This window comes from Pezoporus wallicus, unplaced genomic scaffold (assembly GCF_028554395.1).
Source record: "Pezoporus wallicus isolate ANWC-B61680 ecotype Strahan unplaced genomic scaffold, APGP_CSIRO_Pwel_v1 contig_7553, whole genome shotgun sequence".
Lineage (NCBI taxonomy): Eukaryota > Metazoa > Chordata > Aves > Psittaciformes > Psittacidae > Pezoporus > Pezoporus wallicus.
Genome location: NW_026635101.1, coordinates 773761 through 794995, shown reverse-complemented (window position 1 = coordinate 794995; position 21235 = coordinate 773761). Strand labels below are relative to the sequence as shown.

Genomic DNA, 21235 nt, shown 5'->3' with positions numbered 1-21235 from the left:
TAGTCTGGGCAAGGCTGTGGGGTGGAGTGGGATCAATTGGGGTGGGCAAGGCTGTGGCCAGGACTGAGCAGGGGCTTGGTAGCAGGCGTCAAGTGGCATGGTCAAGGCTGTGGGATGGAGAAGAGAAGGCTGCGTGGAGACCTCATAGCAGCCTTCCAGTACCTGAAGGGGGCCTATAGGGATGCTGGGGAGGGACTCTTCATTAGGGACTGTAGTGATAGGACAAGGGGTAGCGGGTTCAAACTTAAACAGGGGAAGTTTAGATTGGATATAAGGGAGAAGATCTTTACTGTAAGCATGATGAGGCACTGGAATGGGTTGCCCAAGGAAGTTGTGAATGCTCCATCCCTGGTGGTGTTCAAGGCCAGGTTGGACAGAGCCTTGGGTGACATGGTTTAGTGTGAGGTGTCCCTGCCCATGGCAGGGGGGCTGGAACTGGATGATCTTAAGGTCCTTTCCAACCCTAACTATTCTGTGATTCTGTAGGATTAAGTGGGGTGCTCAGGGCTGTAAGACAGGATCAAGTGGGGTGGCCCAGATGCTGTATAGCAGGGACAGAGTAGGGTAAGGTGGGGTGGGCTGTGTAGGGGTACGGGAAGTAGGGCCTGACCCAGCAGACAGGGATGGAGCCCAGGCCAGGGCACGGGCTGGGCATGCTGGGGATGGCGGCAGGACCATTGTGTCCCACCAGTAGTGGGCTTCCAGAAGGCTGAAATGAGGTCCTGTGCTTTTGGTCCAGGTGTCACAAGAGCAGGCGGGCCCTTGAGGAAAGATACTCTCTGCCCCTTTGCATCAGGTAAAAACCCATTGTTTCTCCCCTGCTACTGCATGCAGCCCAAGAAAGTTTAACTGAGAACTGCCACAGTCCTTAACTACTGTTTCGGGCAAGCTAGCCAAAGAAATGAGCACCCACGGGCAGCACTGTGGCCTACATCAGCATAGCCACAGAGCATGGACTAACAAACTCCTCCTGTGCTGAATCATTACTGTCTGCATTGATGAATAGCGTTAAGAGATGTTTCTGGTGGATTAAAGAGTTGGTTACAGAACAAAATGCTTCTAGTGTAGACATGTTTCCTGGCCCTGAGTATCAGTTCCCAAGATCTAGAGTACATCTTTTTGTACTGTAAAATGTTATCGTATCCAAATGCAATTTTTCATTCTTAAATTGTGTGACATGATAATGACTATGTAAATTATGATAAATCATGTTTGGCACCTGTTTTATGGGTATATTCTTAGTGCACACAATAGCTGAGATAAGCTTAAGCAGTAGCTGTCTTGCTTTAGCCCTTTTTAAGACATCATTGCAGATGGCTGCAGTGAAACAAGAGGCTGGCTCCAATCTGCCATTAGGGTGGAGATACTTCCCTGTTACTCAGTCCTACCATGTGTCGTTGATGTATGATGATAAAGCTGTTTCAATGGAATACATAGAAATCAGGCTTGGACAAGGAAGGTTAAAGTGAAATGAATGCAACAGTGCTCACCTCAAGCTTTGTTCACAGTTCTAAAAAAGGAGAATAAATTAGAATTGGGATGGTTGTTAGGACCTTGCTCCTTTTCGATGTGAAGATCATGTAAGTATTGATAAGAAATAAGAGTTTAAAGAATCCAGTGTTCTCTCTTTTAAAAGAAACAAATGAAGACAGGAATCACATTCAAAGTATCTCTTAAAGGATTCTTCTGTTTAGAAAAATTGTTGTCTGCCTTTTTGTTTTTCTTCTCAAAGATCACTGTGGAGAAAAATGACAGCTGGCTCTGTCTCAGTTCCTCAGGTCATACCACTTCGCATCCCTCTTCCAGGAAAGGCTAAACATGAAATAGACACAAATACTCTTGTAGAAATAAAATCAGGTATGAATAAAAGCTCTGACTCCAGGTGAAAGCTTCTCTTAATGTGTTCATTTGAAAATTTTAGCCTCTATATTTTTGTTTGCATTTAAGGATTATTTTTATGTGGGAGCATTTCGTTAAGGAACTTACAAAATTAACTAATATGTTTTGATACATCAAATAAACTTAATTTTATGCATTCAAACTATTACTGACATATGAGTTATTTCATATACGTTAGCAGTCTTAATTGCTTCCAAGGTCAGGCTCTTAAGCTGTTGCATTTTGCTTTGACTGCAAAAACAGTGTGTGAAAGTGTCACATGCCAGGCTCACCCCATAGGTTTTCCTTCCAATTTTTGAAATGTCACCTTTTACCATGTGAGCAAATATCTTTTCTGTCATCAGAACAGACAAATTTGTGCAATATTTTCATGCAAAGCCATTGCACAGCTACTTTGTGAAGAGAAATACTTGTTGAGTAACACATTTTTTTCATGGAATAAACAGTTTTGGTCCCAAGCATTCAGACATTTATGGAAGTTGTTTATTTTTTTATGTGAGAAAAATCAAGCCCAGAAGTGAGTACTGTGAAGTGTAGAGCTTGTTTTTCACAGGTTGAGTATAGTTTGACTAATTACTTTCTCTGTGTCTTTCAGATACACCTGAGGTCTCTATTTATTACACTTTAGATGGAAGTAAGCCAGAACTCTTTAGAAAACCTGGCTGTGGAGAGCATAACACTTTTAGATATAAGGGTCCTATCATGTTACCAGCTGGGAAAATAATGGTCAAAGCACTTGCAGTTACAAAGTATGTGTCCTGTTTTATTTCAGTTGTATGTTGGCAAGGGACAGACATCCTAGTCATGGCCTCGATTTGCGTTGTTTAAAGTATTCCATACCTCGTAAACGCCCCTTTCCCCAGCCAGTCTGCAATCAAAGTGATTTGCATGGGTTGCACTGACTTCACTTTTTCATTCACTTTATCAGGTGTTTGTGCAGTTGGATTATCATAGAATGGTTTGGGTTGGAAGGGACCTTAAAGCTCATCCAGTTCCAGCCCCCTTACACTAGAGCAGGTTGCTCCAAGCCCCGTCCAACCTGGCCTTGAACACTGCCAGCAATGGGGCAGCCACAGCTTCTCCGGGCAACCTGTGCCAGGGCCTCAGCACCCTCAGAGGGAAGAACTTCTTCCTAATGTCTCATCTAAATCTCCCGTCAGGTTAAAGCCGTTCCCCCTTGTTCTGTCATGGCAGGTATTATGAAAGGGAAAAAAAAGTCTTGCTCTCCTCTATTTTCTGCAACACGGGCAAACACTATCACTCCAGAAAGCAGACACGGGAATATCAAGAGTTTTATGTGTAAAAGATGTTGAGGGATTAAAGTATCTGTATGTTTTATTGGTAACTTTTTATCATGTATGTTCTAAACTGAAAACAAAACAAAACAAAGGAGCAGTTCATGAGAGTGTTGCCCAGGATTATAGTTACCAACTTGTAAGCTTGGAAGGGCTCTTCCAGCAAATGAGCCATGTCCATCAGTGATTCACTCGTTGCTGCACATGGATTTGTGAGATGTCTATAGCTTTGTGAAAATTGATTTTCAGGGACTGCAGGGAGAGTACAGTTGTAACAAAGGTGTTTCTGGTAGAGTACAAACAACCAAATGCCCTTTCCTCTGTTGAAGAGGATGACAAGAATCTCCTAAAAGATATCACCACTCAGGTAAGTTTTAGAAGTTGTAACCCTTTGTGTGAATATAAGATGCTATATGTATGATGCAATTTAGAGATTAAACCTTGACTGCCTATACTTTTAATACATTTTATTTCCTCTCTTTAAGCATCTTGGCTGCATTGGTCCTTTTTGTAATATTTAAATTTCAAGAGGACACATTATTTTTTTTGTCTCTTTTTTGTTGCTGGTCTTTTATGAGCAGTTCAGGTCAAATATTTTAAAAATACACTTAGAATTTAAGCTTTTCAAATGCTTGCATCAAAATAAATACCTTAACCATGTACTTTGAAAATCATCACAAAAAATATATCAAGAGGGGATTAGAGCAAAACCAAAAATTTCATTTAGAATTCAAACGGAATTACTTTTTAGGAGAAGAAAGGTGGTGTATTTATTACAAAACCGAAGAAGAATGGAGTCAATGTGGAAATCAAGCCTGCCTGGATTGAAGCACCCCAAGATTTTCAAGGTGTAGTATTGCTTCATAAAGCTGAAACAGGCTTCTGTCTTAGCTGAAAATAGTGTAAAGTTTTCCTCTTGTATCACTGGTAAACCATGGGTAATTCTAAAACCACCTCAGAAGACAGAACATCCTCTGGGAATTCCAATTTAGATTGCTCAATGCTGCAAATAGAGAACAAAGATTACCTTCTATATGTTTCACATTACCTCCTAAAACCATATTTAAATGTCATTCATTCCTCAGCAACATGATAAGGCCCAGTCAATATTTCCCTTTGTGCCAGAAAGTGCTGTTAAATTGGTGGGATTGCAGATCCTTTGTAGAGTTTTTTACTGGGAGTTGCTTGCAGCAAGATTCCAAAATAAATGTACAAAGCAGAAATGAAAGCTTGACCCCGATTTTCTTTATAGATAAAGCCTGTTCCACGGTAACAGCAATGGGACTCTTTAAGAGCAGGGAGTTGTATTAATGTTTACTCATTAATTTTCTCTTCAGAGATGGGTTTCTCTTTGAGCAGACAGGAAGTAAACTGTAAATGGAGTAAAATACAAAAGTAAGCTCTTTCAGAGAGGCATGAGGTTTCATATAGATTAATATCCTGTAATTCCATGCAGTTTATTTGAACCCATAATCTGGATGCCAAATACACCTTTAAATATGCTCAGTTATTTTAATTTAAAACTACAAGGGCATGTAATATTCATGTTAAGATGTATGTTAACTGCACGAAGTTAATGACAGTGGAATAACACTATTGTAATTTTAGACTTGGAAGCAGAAAGAAAGATTACTCACAGGTCCCTGCAAGGACCACAGCTCCTTGCCAGCCATTCGGAAACAGCAGAGTACAGCGAGGAATCCGTCTCAGCACCACCTATAGACTCATTACAGGTAAGCAAATAGGTGTTGAGGAAAACTGTAAAAGGCTGTCATCAAAACTGAGCTCCAAAACAATACAGATATGAAGAGGTGTGATCATACTCATATAATCTCTCAGAAATTAATGCTTTGGGCTATATTATACAGTACTCATTTAAATTTGCTGGTAATGACATGCTAGAATAGGAAGGCCCAAAGCAAAACAATTATCAGTAAGGACAAAACCAGGCAAAACAAATTAACAATACTTAGATTCCTACTAATTTTCTTCTAATTCATTACTGAATCTGCAATTAGCAAATACTTATTGCTATATCTTGGCAAGTTGACATTTAATATTCAGTAAAGGTGTCTTGGAAGTAAATAGTGATTTATTTTCATTGGAAGAAGCTGTGGATCTTTAATGCAGCTAATGGGAAATCAAGGGTAGTAGGTACTCCTTAAAGCAATGTATTTCAGTGCAGTTTGCCTCAAATAACATCTTTAGCTGATTTTCTACTCTTCTATACGTTTTGCAAATATTTGCTTATTCAGGCTAAAGAATAACTTTTATTTCAGTTTGCTAGTTCTCCGGCAGTGACTAGCAGGAAAAGCTTAGCAAGCACACAGCTGTCAAGGATCCAGAGGGAGACAGATTTCCTCAAGTAAGTGACTTCTGGTAACACGTTTGTCCTTGGAAAGTAACTGAGCAATTGCCTTTTGCAACTAAGTTGATAATGCTGTGGGGCTCTGTGAAAATGAGGAAAGCAAAGACAGACTCCGGGTCATAATTGGGTAATATGATCTAGGTAAGGCTTTGAAAATTCTTTCTCTTGCATATAGTTTTATTTACACTTCACCATAGACAGTTATCAACTAGCTTATCAGCCTTTAAAAGAATATTCCTAGCACCTGTAGGATCAGAGGAAAAGCTGTCTTTTCAAATTGGAGTACAGCCCTCACTGCTGTAGGTAAAAACTGCTCCTGGGAGTAGTCTCACAGAACTTTAGCATTTGCCAGTATTAGAAGGGTTCTGTGATCTACATCAGCGGTTCCCCATGGTGCAGCAGTGAGGCGTGATACAGATTGTATGTCAGGACACTACACCTCCATAGCAGCCAAAGAGCTTTCTACCTTGCAAAGCTGTTTATAGTTCAGAACCTCATGTCATGGATGCTGGGGCATAGTCTGATGGACACCACAGCCTGGAAACCGCAACTGAGAAACCAGTGGCCTAAGCCCTGTCACAGCAAGCTCCAGATTATTCGTTGTTATGCAGCAGTACAATACCAAAACAAGCTCAGTCAGTTTGTTCTTATTTTCAGATGTGCCTGCTGCTCTGCACCCCGCCTGTCTGACCCCTTGGCTCACTTCTGTCAGGAATGTGGATGTCCTGTACCACCTCTGCCAGTACGCTGCTTTCCACCCCCTGAAGGATCACAGGTCAGCGAAACATCATAACAATCAACAAATTATATCTCTGGAGAAAACAAATTCTTCAGAAAATTACACCCGTAATGCTGGCAAATCCATTAGTCACTCCTTCGTGGTCCCAACGTAAGAGGGATGTGGAGCTGTTGGAACAAGTCCAGAGGAGGTCACAAAGATGCTCCAATGGCTGGAGCACGCCTGCTCTTGAGATAGGCCGAGAGAGCTGGGCTTGTTCAGCCTGGAGAAGAGAAGGCTCTGCGGACACCTTAGAGCAGCTCCAAGTGACTAAAGGGGCCAAAAAGAAATCTGGAGAGGGGCTTTTGACAAGGGCCTGTAGGGACAGGACAAGGGGGAATGGCTTTAAACTGACAGAGGGGAGATTTAGATCACATAGTAGGAAAAAATCCTTTATTGTGAGGGTGCTGAGGCCCTGGCACAGGGTGCCCAGAGAAGCTGTGGCTGCCCCATCCCTGGCAGTGTTCAAGGCCATTGAACAGGGCTTGGTGCAATCTGGTCTAGTGGAAGGTGTCCCTATCTGTGGCAGGGGGTTGGAACTGAACGAGCTTTAAGATCACTTCCAATCCAAACTAATCTGTGACTTTATGATTTTGTTCAATACCTTCATCACTGAATCCAATGTAATTCTTAAACAATGGGCAAAATTAACCATAAATTCCTTCAAGTGCCATATATTTTAATAAGTGAAACAATGAAAAAGTAAACTGTGTTTTATTTGCCAGTGTCAGAAAACATTACCAAATTCAGGTTCCTCTCATCCTGCAAGAACCACCACTGCATCTTCAGGACCTGCATGTATATCTTATTCCAGTGCTAACTAGTGCTTATGTCATTGCTGTGGAAGATCCACCTAATACGCCTGAAACCTTACATGGTGGCATGTGTGGGCATATATGTAAGAGCACCAAGTTTTTAGTGATGCCTGTAACTGTCTTCTCTAAGCTCTTCCCAAGAGATAATAACTTGATCTAACAAGTCAGTGGTGTAATTTTTTTTCATGTATAATCAGAAAAATGTCTGGATTAATGCTGTAGTTTCAAGTGATGACTGAGAATATTCACCACCTCTTTAGATTAGGTTCATAATTAAGATGATTTCAGCTACTACATTTTATAGTAGCTATTTAATTCTATTGAAAATTAACTTAGTATCTTTCTGGCATATTTTAGTTGTCAGTAAAGTCACTCTTTCCAGTTGTCTTCATATTTTCTCAATAGCCTGTTATCTTTAAGGATCAGTATCAGCATCTGTGGCTCTCAGTTTCTATGTTTCTAGTGACTTTGCTGCTGATGTAAACTCTAACCAGGAAAACACTGAAAATCTCACAATAACCCTTATGACATGCTGTGATGTGGCTTTTTCTTCAGATGGCGCCATGTCTTGAATGCAGACATCTTGTGCCAATGAATACACCCTCTTGCATTGTATGTGAGTCACCAATAGCTCCACAGCTGCAGCCCCAGACCAACATGTGCGTAAAGGTAATTAAGAATAAATCTAACAAAATAGCAGTTTACCTCCTGGCATGTGTTTTTCTAACAGATGACTTCATTACAACCATTGTGCGCCAGCTTGGTTTTGTATAATTTCATTATGACAGATTTAAGAGTTAGTAGGATTAAAACCACTTTGAATAGAAATAATCATTAAAGGCAAACCACATAAGCTCAGGAAGGCATACTGAAGAGCACATGATGTAGCAGTGTGAATGACAGGAACATGTGCACTTGTGCTCAGGAAAGAGATAGTCCATGATTTTATAATTTCTGGCTTAGTATTACTAAGCATTTTAAGTTTGTTAAATATATCCTCATTACTCTGCTTACCTTATTTGACCATAAGTGCTTAGCACAGGTTTGCTGGCAGGACTGCGGCAGTGGGTAGATGCCCAAAATGTTCAAGCACAGTCTTAGTGATCCAAAAGTGCTGGTGGTCTCAAATAGACAAAATGTGCCCTACAAAATACTCCCTACCTAAGGGTATGTGGATGCATGTAGGGGCCCTCCTCAACCACTCCAGTCAGGGAAAAGGGTGTGAGAAGGAAAGAGCTGATACTGCATGTCCACAATTGGTAATTATAGACATTGCTCCAAATATGATGTGTTATGGCAGCCCTGATGTAGGTACAAAGGCAGACTTGGTTTGGTGGCAACAATCAAAACAGTAGACTGATGATTCTCAGTTCTGCTGGAAACTCACTGTTAATAGTGACTGTGCTAGGGCACCCTCAGGGGGACAATAATAATGATTTTCCTTGCAGATACTGGACTTTCTGGTTATGTGAATGCAATGACTAAGTAAACTAATACATGCAAAGATCTTGGGGTATTGATGCTGGGTCTCCTAAGGGAACTGTACCATAGTTTAAATTGTCATCAGGAACCATAGATGTGTGATGTGCAGACAATATGGCCTTACTAAAACCTGAAGCCCACGCACAGACTTTCAGGATCTCTTATCCCTGCAGGGCTGAATAACCACAGCACTTTGTGCGATCAAGTCAAATACTGAGTAAAATGTATTCTTTCTCTATTTAAAAGGGCAAAGTAATTTGTCAGGCGTGTGGCACAGGAAATCCTCTTCACCATAAACACTGTGTGACTTGTGAAAGCAGGCTGCCTGAAATACAGATGGTAAGGCTTCTTCCGTCGATCACACTAGGCTTAATCAAACCAAAGCACAACATTCTTTTCCTTTGGAAAACTGAAGCCATATCCCTGTGTCCCTATGTTACAAAAACAGAGATTCCCTCCCCCTTGGGATATTCAAGCTCAGTGCTCCCACAGATGCGCCATTACAAACGTCCAGCTAAACATAAGCGTACCTGCGAGTTAAAAATCGTCTAACACAAACATCCCGAGTTCTAAAACTGCCAGTAGCTAGAGGCAAAGGTCTCTTGTACAACCACTGAGGTGTTATTTCACAGTAAATTTAAGTAGGAAGTTGTACTTACCTAAAATAAACATATGCTTAGTGCTTCACTGGTTGTAGATACTAAGACGCAGCTGCATATGTAGTTAGGCATATGCCGTGAATGGTTAGACCTGTAGTAGCTAAGGGAGAAAGTTAAATGCTTACGAAGAATTATTAATAGTAATCAGAAATTTTACTACTAATAATGGTTAATTAGCAATAACCAATAGTAATTCCTGAATACTAATTAGTAACAAATCTGATATTACTATTAATGGCTATTAAATAATTTAGATTTAGAGCATATTTAAACTTGTGCTCCTGTAAATATTATCTTCCAAGTGAACCCCAAATCACATCAAATTGCAGTTGAGGCCGCAGATGAAAATAGGGCTATTGCCTGTTTGCTTATTTGCTGTTGTGGTGTCTGCAATCAGAATAATTTTCCTGGGGTCTGCTCCTTATCCATATTCCTGATTTGCACAGAAAATAAACAGCGTAAGCCCTGAGGCAAAACCCAACAAACCATCTTTAAGACCTCTTTGTCCTAACTATTGGTTCTATAATCAACCTCTAGAAGTTTCAGCTGAAAAATCTGTTTTCTTTTGCATACCCATGTAAGTTAATTGTAGTGGGAGCTAGGGAATATATAACTTGTATGAGGTAAAAAAGTGCAAAATGAAAAAACCCAAACCGACCTTAGGTAGCAAATATCAAAGTGAGAGAAAACTCATTGTCTGAACACACTCTCCCTGCCATACTACTACAAAGAAAGGTACAATGGAAAATATCTGTTGTGTTTTGAGTTGTGTTTTGTGTTTATCAACAGGGAAACCTCCATCTTAATGCTGAGTCTACTTGGGGCCATATTAGTAAACACTCAGTGTAAAAGGACACTGATTGATAAGGTTGGGGTTTTTTTTCTTAGTTCTACTGAAAATATTTTAAAATTAATAAATGCCACGTTTTACTGGGGGTTTGTAGTGAAAAACAAAATGATAAATTACAGGTCAGAGCCAAGTCAGTCTGATGCTTATTCTCACTTGAGCAAGCCGCTCTAGTGGAAGGTGTCCCTGCCCGTGGCAGGGGGTTGGAACTGGATGAGCTTTAAGGTCCCTTCCAACCCAAACCAGTCTGGGATTCTGTGATGCTTCTGTGAAATAATTCTTTTAGGTTGACTGTTACTTAATGTTATCAAAGTAGCTTGCTTTCCCTCTTATTTGGCTTGTGACCCTTTTCTCATAAGAAGTATTTTCTCTCTAATTCTTGTTTTGTTTTAATTAGCCCATGTTCGGGGACACCCCCCCACCTTACCACAGCCAGCAAAGCAAGACAGTTTCATGCTCAAAATGCCATCGTGTTAACCAAAGTGATGCCCGTTTCTGTGACTGGTGTGGAGCCAAGGCACGTGCTATCCGTCTTTGTGCTGACAAATCTCTTTCTACTCATCCGTGACTTCTCTTTGCAAAACTCTGTCAGTTAGTATACAGCTTTTTACTATCAAAGTACTTCAAGCACATAGGATTACGTAAAGAAAAATGAAAGGCTTAGATGACATCCTGACCCCACATCAGTAGGTGACTGGAGGCTTTAGGTATGTAAACAAATTACCATGGGTCAATAAGCATCAGCTCACCTGAGAGGCAATAGCTGTATGTCATACCAAAGTAACTGATCCACCAAAGGTCAATGTATAGACTGACCTAATGCAAGTTTTCCCATAGCTACTCTTTTTCTCTGTGAGCTGAGTCTGCATTAAAGTTGAAACACTCACCTCTGCCTACGTAACCAGTGGTCCTCTGCTGTACTGTGGGCACTCTGGGGAGGTGGTGGTAGAATTGGACTGGAAAGAATAGCAGTCAGTATTCAGTATCAGTGCACCAGACTAGTAATTACAGGACTTTGCCAAAGAAAATTAGCATTTGTTTTTCAGTTTAAATAACATACCATAGTGGTAGATCTGTCTGAAAAATGTTTGCCTCCATAGCATAATGGTGAGATATCTGAAAAGTTGGTGTCTCGCATCTACCAGTGTGTTAGCAACCTGTTATCCTGCTTAATATTACTTACCTAATAGCTTCTGATAGTGCTACTTTACTTCCTTTTAATTCATGCCACTGCTTTTATCATCCCTGAACCATGCATCAGATGTTTCTGTAGTGACAAGTGTTTCATTGGACTTTCCAGCCTGGACCTCCTCCATCCTACTTTTCTTGTTTCAAGTGTGGTACAAGCAATCATCCGTACGCTCGCTTCTGTGGGTCCTGTGGTGTTTACATAGAGCCCCCATCAAGGGTGGGTTCTCCCAACAGCAGTCTCATGGATGCTGGGGACTCACTGGGGGTTTCTGAGGTAAGACACACAGTATTACAAAGCCAGGTTTGAAGACAGCTAAGAGCCTAGTCCACTGCAGGTGGAGATCAGCACAACCCCATTCATTTCCTCTTTGAGACAAGGCTGTGGCCTATGAGCCTGCTGAGGGCAAAAAAGAGGATATGTTTCTACTGAGAACTGCTTTCTGCCAAATAGTAGCTTTAGCCAAAGGCCTTAAGCCAGCCTTATTCTAAATAGCCAAGTGAGAAACAATCAGCTTTTCAAAGTCTCAGCTCTTTAAGTACTTTTATCTTACTACCTGTGAATTATTTGTGTCCTGCTAATACAGGGTATTCTTTCATGCACATTTAACACTGTTTTAAAAACTCTGCTTTGAGAAAGAACACAATACTTAGCCAAGGCCAGCTTTTGTCCTGCAAAAGCATACGTACTGCTAGCAATGGTGGAGAGTTTTGCTTTTGCTTGAATATTTGTGTCCAGTTGCATCATTGTTATAGACTGGTAACTAAAATCAGGAATTGTTAATGATCCTTCCTGCTAGCTTTTTCATTCCTGGACAATTCTGTGTACTGTTCTACACAATTTTTGCTTATAAGCCATCTCAACCTATCTAATTATATTACATACACTTTTCCTTCCCCTCCACCCCACACACAGCCTCTTCCTATTTCCTTGCCCAAATCAAGGGCCGAACTAAAAGAAAGAGAAGATAAAGGAACTCAAACCATTGGACTTTTTTACCCATCAAGCAAACTGTTGGAAAAGAAGGAGCTTGAGCTGATTTCACAAAAAGAAAAACTGGAAAAGATGAGTGATCATAAGCCTCTCCTGACAGCTATTAGTCCTGGAAAAGGTTAGGAGTTTTGATTTTATGTGTTCTATACAAAGATGCAATGTATGACCTTGCTTTTTCTGGAAGATTTTATCATCTTGGAATGTGCCATCAGTAGGACATTGATTTACATCTTTGTAAGTTTGTCTTCCCACCAGTCACTTGTAAATGCAGTGCCTTAGAATTCAGCCACTGATCTCCATCAACAGCTACAACAGCAGTAGATCACAGTTCTTAAAAAACATGATGAGGCTTTTGTATCTGAAGAACATGTTTGGGGTCCTGTTGTGGAATGAATTGTGGAAGTTTTGGAAGTAAAGGAAAGTAAACTAGAGAAAGGGATTCTTAAAGAGGATTACAAAACCCAGGGTTGGTAGAAACCTTGAGGGCTCTTGTAGGCCCCCATCTTCAGGGCCTGCAAAGGTATCTACATCTACATCACTCACTGCAGAGCCTGTCCATTCACAGGCTCCTGTATCAGTACTGCAGACAGTTTTGTTTCAGTCCCTGGTTTGGGCAGTTAGTTCTTTGTGGAATCACTTTGCTGTCATTAAAAAGTTTGCAATTTTTAGAGATTTTAGTTTTACTATCCTGGCAAAATTTCAACTTCAGTTTTCAGTTTTTAAAGTCCCTTCCAATCCAAACCATTCTGTGATTTTATGATATACTTAAAAGGCATTTATCTGGGGAATAATTTGCACAGACCAGAATGCTGTATAGGGTAAGTTTCTATGTCTGCAGTTTTCAGATTTGGCTTATTGTTACCTGTCGGTGATCTCAAACCGACTACAAATCAGTTCAACAACACTCAACTGTTTAGTTGTAATATTGGGGTTTGTTTGGTTTTTACTCTTGTGGAATAGTGTGAGACTTCCCTTCATGCACGGCCAGTTTTGATTCCCAATAACAATTCCAAGGCATGGTTTTGTTATGAATAGAGCTCCCCTAAGAATTAATTATAACCTATAGACAAGACAGTATTTAACCTTTTTTAGGGAAAATAAGTTCTTTTAAATTATCCATTGTATGAGAAGAAATGTTAAGCATAATTTCAGGATTTTTTTCTCCCGTTTAACTCTCTCTGATCAGGTTACTGGAGAAAACAGCTGGATCACGTCTGTGCTCACCTTAGAAGCTATGCTCAGAACAATCTTGACTTCAGAGCACTGATTGGAGAACCTCGAATGGGAAAGGTAGGAAGGAGCTTGTACTATCTTCCTATGGAGCATCATGAAAAGACTGCTGTGGCTGCTACATAAACACTGGAAGAATAAATGCCTCCCTTTTCTTTAGACCTTGACCTGTTTGTGTAATTTGTCTTGTTTTGTTTTCCATTTTCTGCTCAGTCTATTACTGAAGGGTTTTTTTCTGCTTTCTTTCCAATGGCAGTTTCTCTTCTTTCACCTCAAAGCTGTATGAGAAGCGATGGAAGCGAGAGAGCCCTTACTCAGCTGCTTTTACAGTATCTCACAGCAGGCAATCAAGAAAGAGAGATCACTAGTTGGTCAGTTTAATAAGCTCTGCTAGAAATGAAATTTAGATGATATGCTTGCCTCTGCTCAGGGCTGGATTATACCAGCAGATAGCAGCAATTCTCTTTGGCTATACCATCTACTTCTAGCGTAAACGATACCAGTCTTACAGGAACAGGGCATTGTTTTTCCTACTGGAGATGTAGTCTTCAGGATGTCACTAAACTGCATTAAAATGATTAAAGGGGTGATACCAAGAAGGTGGAAACTAGAGATTGTAGCCCTAGAAGATAGGGCTGGAATGACTGAGAGATCATTTGGTCCCTGTCCTGAGGGAGGATCAACTCTGCCTAAACAGTTCCTGACAGATGTTTGCCTTGAAGCTTTTCAAACTCACCAACAATGGAATTTCACAACTGCCCCAGGCAGTCCATTTCTGTGCTCAATTATCCTTGCTGTTCAGCTCAGCACTGTATTGCTTGCTTTGGCAGCCCTGCTGGGTTAAGGAATTGAATCCCCTCACACTAATTCCTAGGTGCTGCCAGCACATGGGGCAATGTCCTGTGGACTGGATCAGGGACTGACCCAGGCTAAAAATAGCTCTAGAGGGAAAAATAGGCCATTACTGCTAGTACAAATGTAGCAGGAAAAGTAACAGAAGTGATTCAAAGCAGATGCCAGCTATGTGGGTTTAATGTTGGTTTTGATTGTCATGTGACTTAGAAATATAATCAATTCATCTCAAAAATCTCTGCTTGCTGCAATATAAACCTCATCAGCTTCATTCCACTTCTTTATAATCCACCATGCACTCATTTTTGTGTAACTTCTAGTCTTCTTGCCAGAGGTACTGTCTCAGTGAATTGATATAAAAATCAAAGAATCATAGAATCAGCTGGGTGGGAAAAGACTTTCAAGATCATCCAGTCCAACCATTCCCTAGCACTGCCAAGGCCACCACTAACCCATGGCACTGAGGGCCTCGTCTACACGGTTTGTGAACACTTCCAGGGACGGTGATTCCAGCACTGCCCTGGGCAGCCTGTTCCAATGCCTGACTGCCCTTTGGGGAAGAAATTGTTCCTAATATCCAGTCTAAACCTCCCCGGTGCAACTTGAGGTAGTTTCCTCTTGTAGTGTTCCTTGTTCCTTGGGAGCAGAGCCCAGCCACCTCCTGGCTCCATCCTCCTTTGAGGTAGTTGTAGAGTGATGAGGTTCCCCCTGAGCCTTCTCTTCTCCAGATTAAACACCTCCAGTTCCCTCAGCCATTCCTTATCACACTTGTGCCCAGACCCTTCACCAGCTCTGTTGCCCTTCTCTGAACCCACTTAAGCATATAGAAAGTTAGGCAAGTTTTACTACAAACTATTCCTCTACAGGCTGCTACAACTAAAGCAACAACCATTTCTCCTGGAGCAGGGAGTCCTAAGAGCAACACAGCCTGTCACACAGCTGCAAAACCTGGGTGGAGAATGACTGAGCTTGCATGAAGCATAGCATTATTAAATCTTTTGCATTCATTTGGCACGTCAGTAGTTTTGATATTTCCAGTTACTCTAAATACCACCTGCCCCTTCCTCAGGGAGATGGGAAGTGTTGGTACAGTATCACAGTAGGCAAAGGCCACATGTGATTTGGTGTATTGGCTCCATAATAAACAAACATCATAAGCAAAACTTATTCCTAAAGCTGTTTCTGTGTATTGTTTGTATTAGATACTAACGGTGGCTCTTTCCCTCTAGATTAATTCTGCTACCATCTGTGAGGATGACTATGAAGTCACTATTACACTGAATTATGCTCTTGCTATTAACAAGGTTAGTTTGGGGGGGTGAGGCCCATTGTTAGGCAGCTGATCTAAAGCTGTCACTAGACCAGTGAGTGTAACACCTGTATATTTTAAAATCACGTCAAAACCCTAAATTCTTTTGTTGAGAGGGTATTAACTTATCACTTCAGAGAAAGGAATCTTTCTAATGGCTGAACAGATATCTTTACCTGATTAAGCCAGGCTTCGTGGTTATGTTGCTATCATCTTGCATTTCATTAGTTTGCTATTATTAATATTAACATTCAGTTTTACCACTGATGTTTGATCCCAGCACCTTGAGCTTAGGTGCTCCTTGTCTTCAGTGTGCAAATTGTGTTCTTAAAGAACAAGCTCAGTAATTTTCAATAGTTTGGAGATAACATTTACCAGAACTCCTGTTAACTGTATCAAACACTTAAAATCCCTAGCTCCAGAAGTACCATGTTCTAAAACCCACACAGATATTTATTCCCAACTTTTCAGAGATGAGAATCCTCCATTTGAAAGATCCAAAATTCAGATTGTATTTCTTGTGTAGAATCTGAACAAGCTTACCTTGCTACGTGATGCCTGAAAAGGTGTATCACATCATTTCACAAGTTAGGAGTTAATCAGATATCTCAAGGGGTAGAACATATTCATTTGGATGAGAATCTTCATTTCATTAGGTGAAGTTGTGTCACTTTGTTTTTCTAAATCAAACCAAATACTACCACAAGGTTTAGAAAAATTGCTACATTATTTTGCCTCAAAACAGAGCTCAGTTACATACAACAATTTGTCTTGTGCTAATTTGACACTGATATTAAAAGCCTATATATTTTTTCATCTGCCGCACCACTGTTTTGTGCTACTAAGATTATAACAGCCTTAGGTGATACCCTTACTACCTCCATTTGATAATTCTACAGAACATTCATACTAATAAGCCAGTGAAGATCAGCAATCATTACCTGAGTGCTGCAACAGAAGTCAGAGATGGACAGGACGGCTGTCAGACTAGTCTGGGTGAGTTTGTTTTTCCCCCTGTCTTTATGTAGGCTTAAATTGTAGGTTTAAGCTAACAATAGCGTGTGTCTTTAACATAGTAGAATGCAGCAAACTGTTCTAACTTGCTAACCCATAGAGAGAGAAAGGAATGTTTGGCTGACGGGGGAAGGAACATCATGGGACTGATAACAACTAAGGAGACAGTAAATAAGACCAAGGCTGCTAGACTTCATGATAGCGGAGCAGCACCCAGCGTGGAGCAAGACTGGAACAGAACAGAAGGAAGGACATTACCACTGCTAACTCAGCACTAGGACCCTGCGGGCATGGTCAAGCACTGAGGTCATTCAGGAAATACAGTGAGGAAGACAATCAGCAACCACCAGAGACCCCCACTTAGCATGAAAGGGCATGTCTAATTAGGATGCAAATATTATAATTAGTTCCTGGGAAATCTATGAATATGCATGAATATGCTAAATGTAGAGCAGCTGTCAGCAAGTAATGGGCATGCTCACCTCTGTAAAACTGTTCACATGTGCTCACAGCTCTGCAATAAAGAATGCCTGCTTTTTAAAACTCCAAATTGAGTCTGAGAGAATTTCTCCAACCAGCTTTTATGGTAACATTTATGTTAAATATAGTAGTCAAGAATACAGAAGTAGCTTTTTGAAGGTCAGACACTGAAACATCCAAAATAAAACACTGGCACATTCTGAGCCTACTTAAGTTGATCTTTAAGTCTCAAAATGGCCGAGTTGAGATTTAAGCAGTGTATGGACCCTGTCAAAAACTCATAGAAATGCTTTCTCACTGAAAGACAGCTGAGGAGGCTAGTAAATGCAGCTTATAGCAGTGGTTTTGTTATAGTGATAAAACTTCAGATGCTTTGCATATTATTTTACAGTAGGAGTCACAAATAACAGAATCCCAGACTGGTTTGGGTTGAAGGGACCTTAAAGCTCATCCAGTTCCAACCCCTGCCACGGGCAGGGACACCTGCCACAAGACCGGATTGCTCCAAGCCCCATCCGACCTGGCCTTAAACACAGCCAGGAATGTCAGTATTATCTCTGCTTTTGAGCTGTGCCAGGCACTTCAGCTTTGGCACGTTTGGAAAACTTAAGAAATGAGGGAATACATTCATGCTAGACCTAGTTTTCAGAGAAGCTCAACTTGCATTTCTGTTAGCATTAAGAGATCAGTGGTTTTGGAATCTCATATTGGACTTAAGCTTTCATTCAATCAACTAGCTGTGAAGTCAGGATTAGAATTCAGAAATTCCTATGGTGACATTTGACATACTTCAGTTCACATGGAAGTTCCACCCACTTTGTGCTTTCAGTCTAAGCATTTGCAAGGGGCAGCCAGGGCACTAGGAGCTGAGTTTTTGGGGAGTGTCAATAATGACTGTGACTCCAGACACCCTGGTAGCACCAGCTCAAAGAGTCCATACATGGTGCCTAGTTTACTTACCAACCCTCCTGCATGTTAGTAGATTATGTCTCTTTAATATAACAGATGAATGAGTCTACTCTAGGCCCACTGGTTCTTGAGTATCTGGGAGCCAGACAGCACTGAAAAATCATAAGGTATTTGGTCAAAACAATTCATGACTCCAAGTCAAGCTTGTTGAATAGCTGCAGCTAGTTAAAGAAAGAAGAAAAGAAAGACTAAACCTCCTCAAACCCTGCATCTCATTGAATCGTCATTTCAAAATAGCAAGTTTTTATGAGTGCTTAAGTGTAAACCTTTTGTTAAAACCAGTCTGATCTGCAACAGATATTTCATCACTTTCTCTTGTAGAAAACTGATAAATATTGCTTTGATTTCAACACAAAATTAAATATTTTTTGTGGATAAATTATTTCCAGATCTCTCCCCCAAGTTCTTGTTAGGATACTGACTTTGCTGTCAACTAATACTTGTTTCCCTTTCTGGTAGGCAAAGACGATCATAATCTTTTCCATTCAAGAGACAAAATAGAGAGAACAAAGTCAAGAACACTTATAGAAAAGGAAGATAATCTCCCCGTACGTATCTTCTGCCAGTACAGGAAAACCCCCCTATAGAGCAGCACGAACACAGAGGGCAGCCAAGGGTAAAAATACAAAGGTTTTAACACTGACAGGGGGGTGGGGGAATTGGACAAAAGTCCAATTTAATATCAAACCTGAACACTGGTAAGTGGCATTTATTACAGAACTGGAAATAACTATTTTCTACTAGAAGCTTAATTACATTGGTACTCTCTGGTTTTTGGACCCATTCTGATTTACTGACACAGCCCTAGGACTAAAGACTGTTGCAGATTGATTTTGTTACAGGTTTTTCTCAGAAGCAAAATCAAGTGGAGGCACTATTGTCTTCCCCTGACCCTACTGCTTAGCTTGACTCCATAGGACATACCCTTGGCTGTGCTGGAACTACTGTGCACACAGACTGTGAACGAGGCAGAAGTTAATCTAATCAAAAAGCTTTGAAGTCGGCTCGGATTTCTCATCAAGCTGAGGTGTCAGCACAACTGAGGGCTAGTTTATTGCAAGAAGCAAGGCTTTACTTCCACTAGAGACCGTATATCTTGGAAGTACTGCCTACTACTATGCCAGCAATGGCATGAAACATTTCAAAAGGGGAAAAGTACTTTAATCTAAACTTGGATCAGTTTGCCAACTCAACAGATGGAGGAAGTTATAGAGCTTTGTGGTGTGAGTACAGAGATAGAAATACTTGGTCAAGTGACTGGGCTTTCAAAAGGGAAGAAGAATGAGGTAGAAGGCTGGGAAGAAATACAAGGAAAAGCTTTTAGGTTTTGTTGGTTGTTCGCTGGTTTAGGATTTAGTGAATGAACTTCTGTGAGGCAAAACATAACTTGTTTTTTTAAATAAAATACTTTCACAAGTTCTGGAAGCCTCAAACTTTAATCCTCTAGCAAAGAACTTGTGCCCAAGTTGAATCTACTATGGCTATCAGATCTCTGTACAGCTCTGAGAGCTGCCTTGATGTAAAGATGATCATTTGTAGACATGTTTACTGAATCAAGACCTCAACAGTGAGATGCTAGCCTGGGTTACCCAACACTTCCTCAGATTTGGAAAGACATTCCCAAAGGAAGGACATGGATTAGTATTACTGAGGGTCAGCTGCACTGCATTCATGCCATTGTGTGCATTTTCCACCTCTACTCAAATGCAGAGTAGGGCCCACCTAGTTGTATTTTCACTGCGTGAAATGCTACTGGCTGTTTTCTGTATTTCCACAGCCAGAGTCCAGACAGCTACTGGACGAACTGGGTCCAAATGGGAAAGGAAGAATCCCCTTGGTAGAACAATTACTTAGTGAAGTAAGTCACTGCTTGCTGCAGTTACCTTTTCCAACTCTTTGACCATTTACTGCATTAATATTAGCCTGGTTAGCAACTTTATGCTTAGGAAGCAACATCCTTGCAATACAACTGACTGTTTTCAGATTAAAAGAGCATTTTAGAGAAGAAACAGCCTATTTTACATTTGTATATGTTTTTTGCAAATTCCTACTTGGACAGTGTGTAAGGCATCCTCCTCATCTCCTCCTCCCCTCAAAGGCATACAGAATGAAAGATAAATTAATTTTATAGTTTAGGGTCAAGCCCTCTATATAGGAAAAGCAAGCAAACCTCTACCTCTTTGCTGTATGGTAAGGTGCATCCTAGTTTGACGCACTTATTATATACATTTACTCTGGCTTTGAGCTAGAAGACCAGAAATATCTTCAGAAGAAACACAAAGAAACAATACCACACAATTTGAATATTTCTCTGTCCTGAGCATGAAAGTCCATTTGCCAACTTCAACTGGCATAATATTAAAGGCCAGGTTGGATGGGGCTTGGAGCAACCTGCTCCAGTGGGAGGTGTCCCTGCCTGTGGCAGGGGTTGGAACTGGATGAGTTTTAAGGTCCCTTCCAACCCAAACCAGTCTGTGATTCTAAAGATGGAAGCTGAAGAAACTTAATGGCTTTTAACAGCTCACCTTCCCTCTCCTGTGTGTGCTAGGGAGCTGACCCAAACTGCACCAGCAATGAGGACCAACCTGCACTCACCTTTGCTGTCCTTAACAAGCATGCCGAAGCCATCTCCCTTCTGGTGCAGAAAGGTGCCGACATCAACCAGCAGTCAGGACCATAAGAAAACACTCATTCTGGTCTTTGGAAGTGTTCCCAAAAAAAGCACTTGTACTCCAATTTTAGAGAGGATTAACCTCTCACCCCTCCTCCACACATCTGTAGCTCCTTTCAAAGCCAAATCTGAAAATAACAACCTGCAAATGAGCAAAGAAAATAGTACTCACAGGCCTTGCAGCTGCCAGCTTTGAAGATTGCTCATAATTTCTCTTAGGAAAGCTGCTGTTCTATTCAACTCATTGCCCAATCCACTTCAACTTAATACAATAAACCACACTAAAGCCTACCAAAATAACCTAAATCATCATGACTCCTAATGTATTCTATATCCTCCTATTCATTTGTTTCATTTAATCTGCTAGACCACTTTCTGTGTACCA

General features: G+C 40.8%; 1 protein-coding gene across 1 annotated transcript; it reads left to right on the top strand.

Moving 5' to 3' along the window:
• The first annotated feature begins 951 nt into the window (after positions 1-951).
• On the top strand, positions 952-21142 carry DZANK1 (double zinc ribbon and ankyrin repeat domains 1). Its single transcript, XM_057403232.1, has 19 exons — positions 952-1036; positions 1733-1857; positions 2495-2648; positions 3444-3561; positions 3946-4042; positions 4803-4927; positions 5474-5559; positions 6220-6337; positions 7711-7824; positions 8884-8976; positions 10541-10660; positions 11444-11635; positions 12248-12443; positions 13512-13615; positions 15637-15711; positions 16616-16712; positions 18639-18727; positions 19957-20037; positions 20728-21142. The coding sequence occupies exons 1-19, from the start codon at positions 999-1001 to the stop codon at positions 20857-20859; spliced, it is 2154 nt and encodes a 717-aa protein (XP_057259215.1). The 5' UTR covers positions 952-998; the 3' UTR covers positions 20860-21142.
• Positions 21143-21235: the final 93 nt, after the last annotated feature.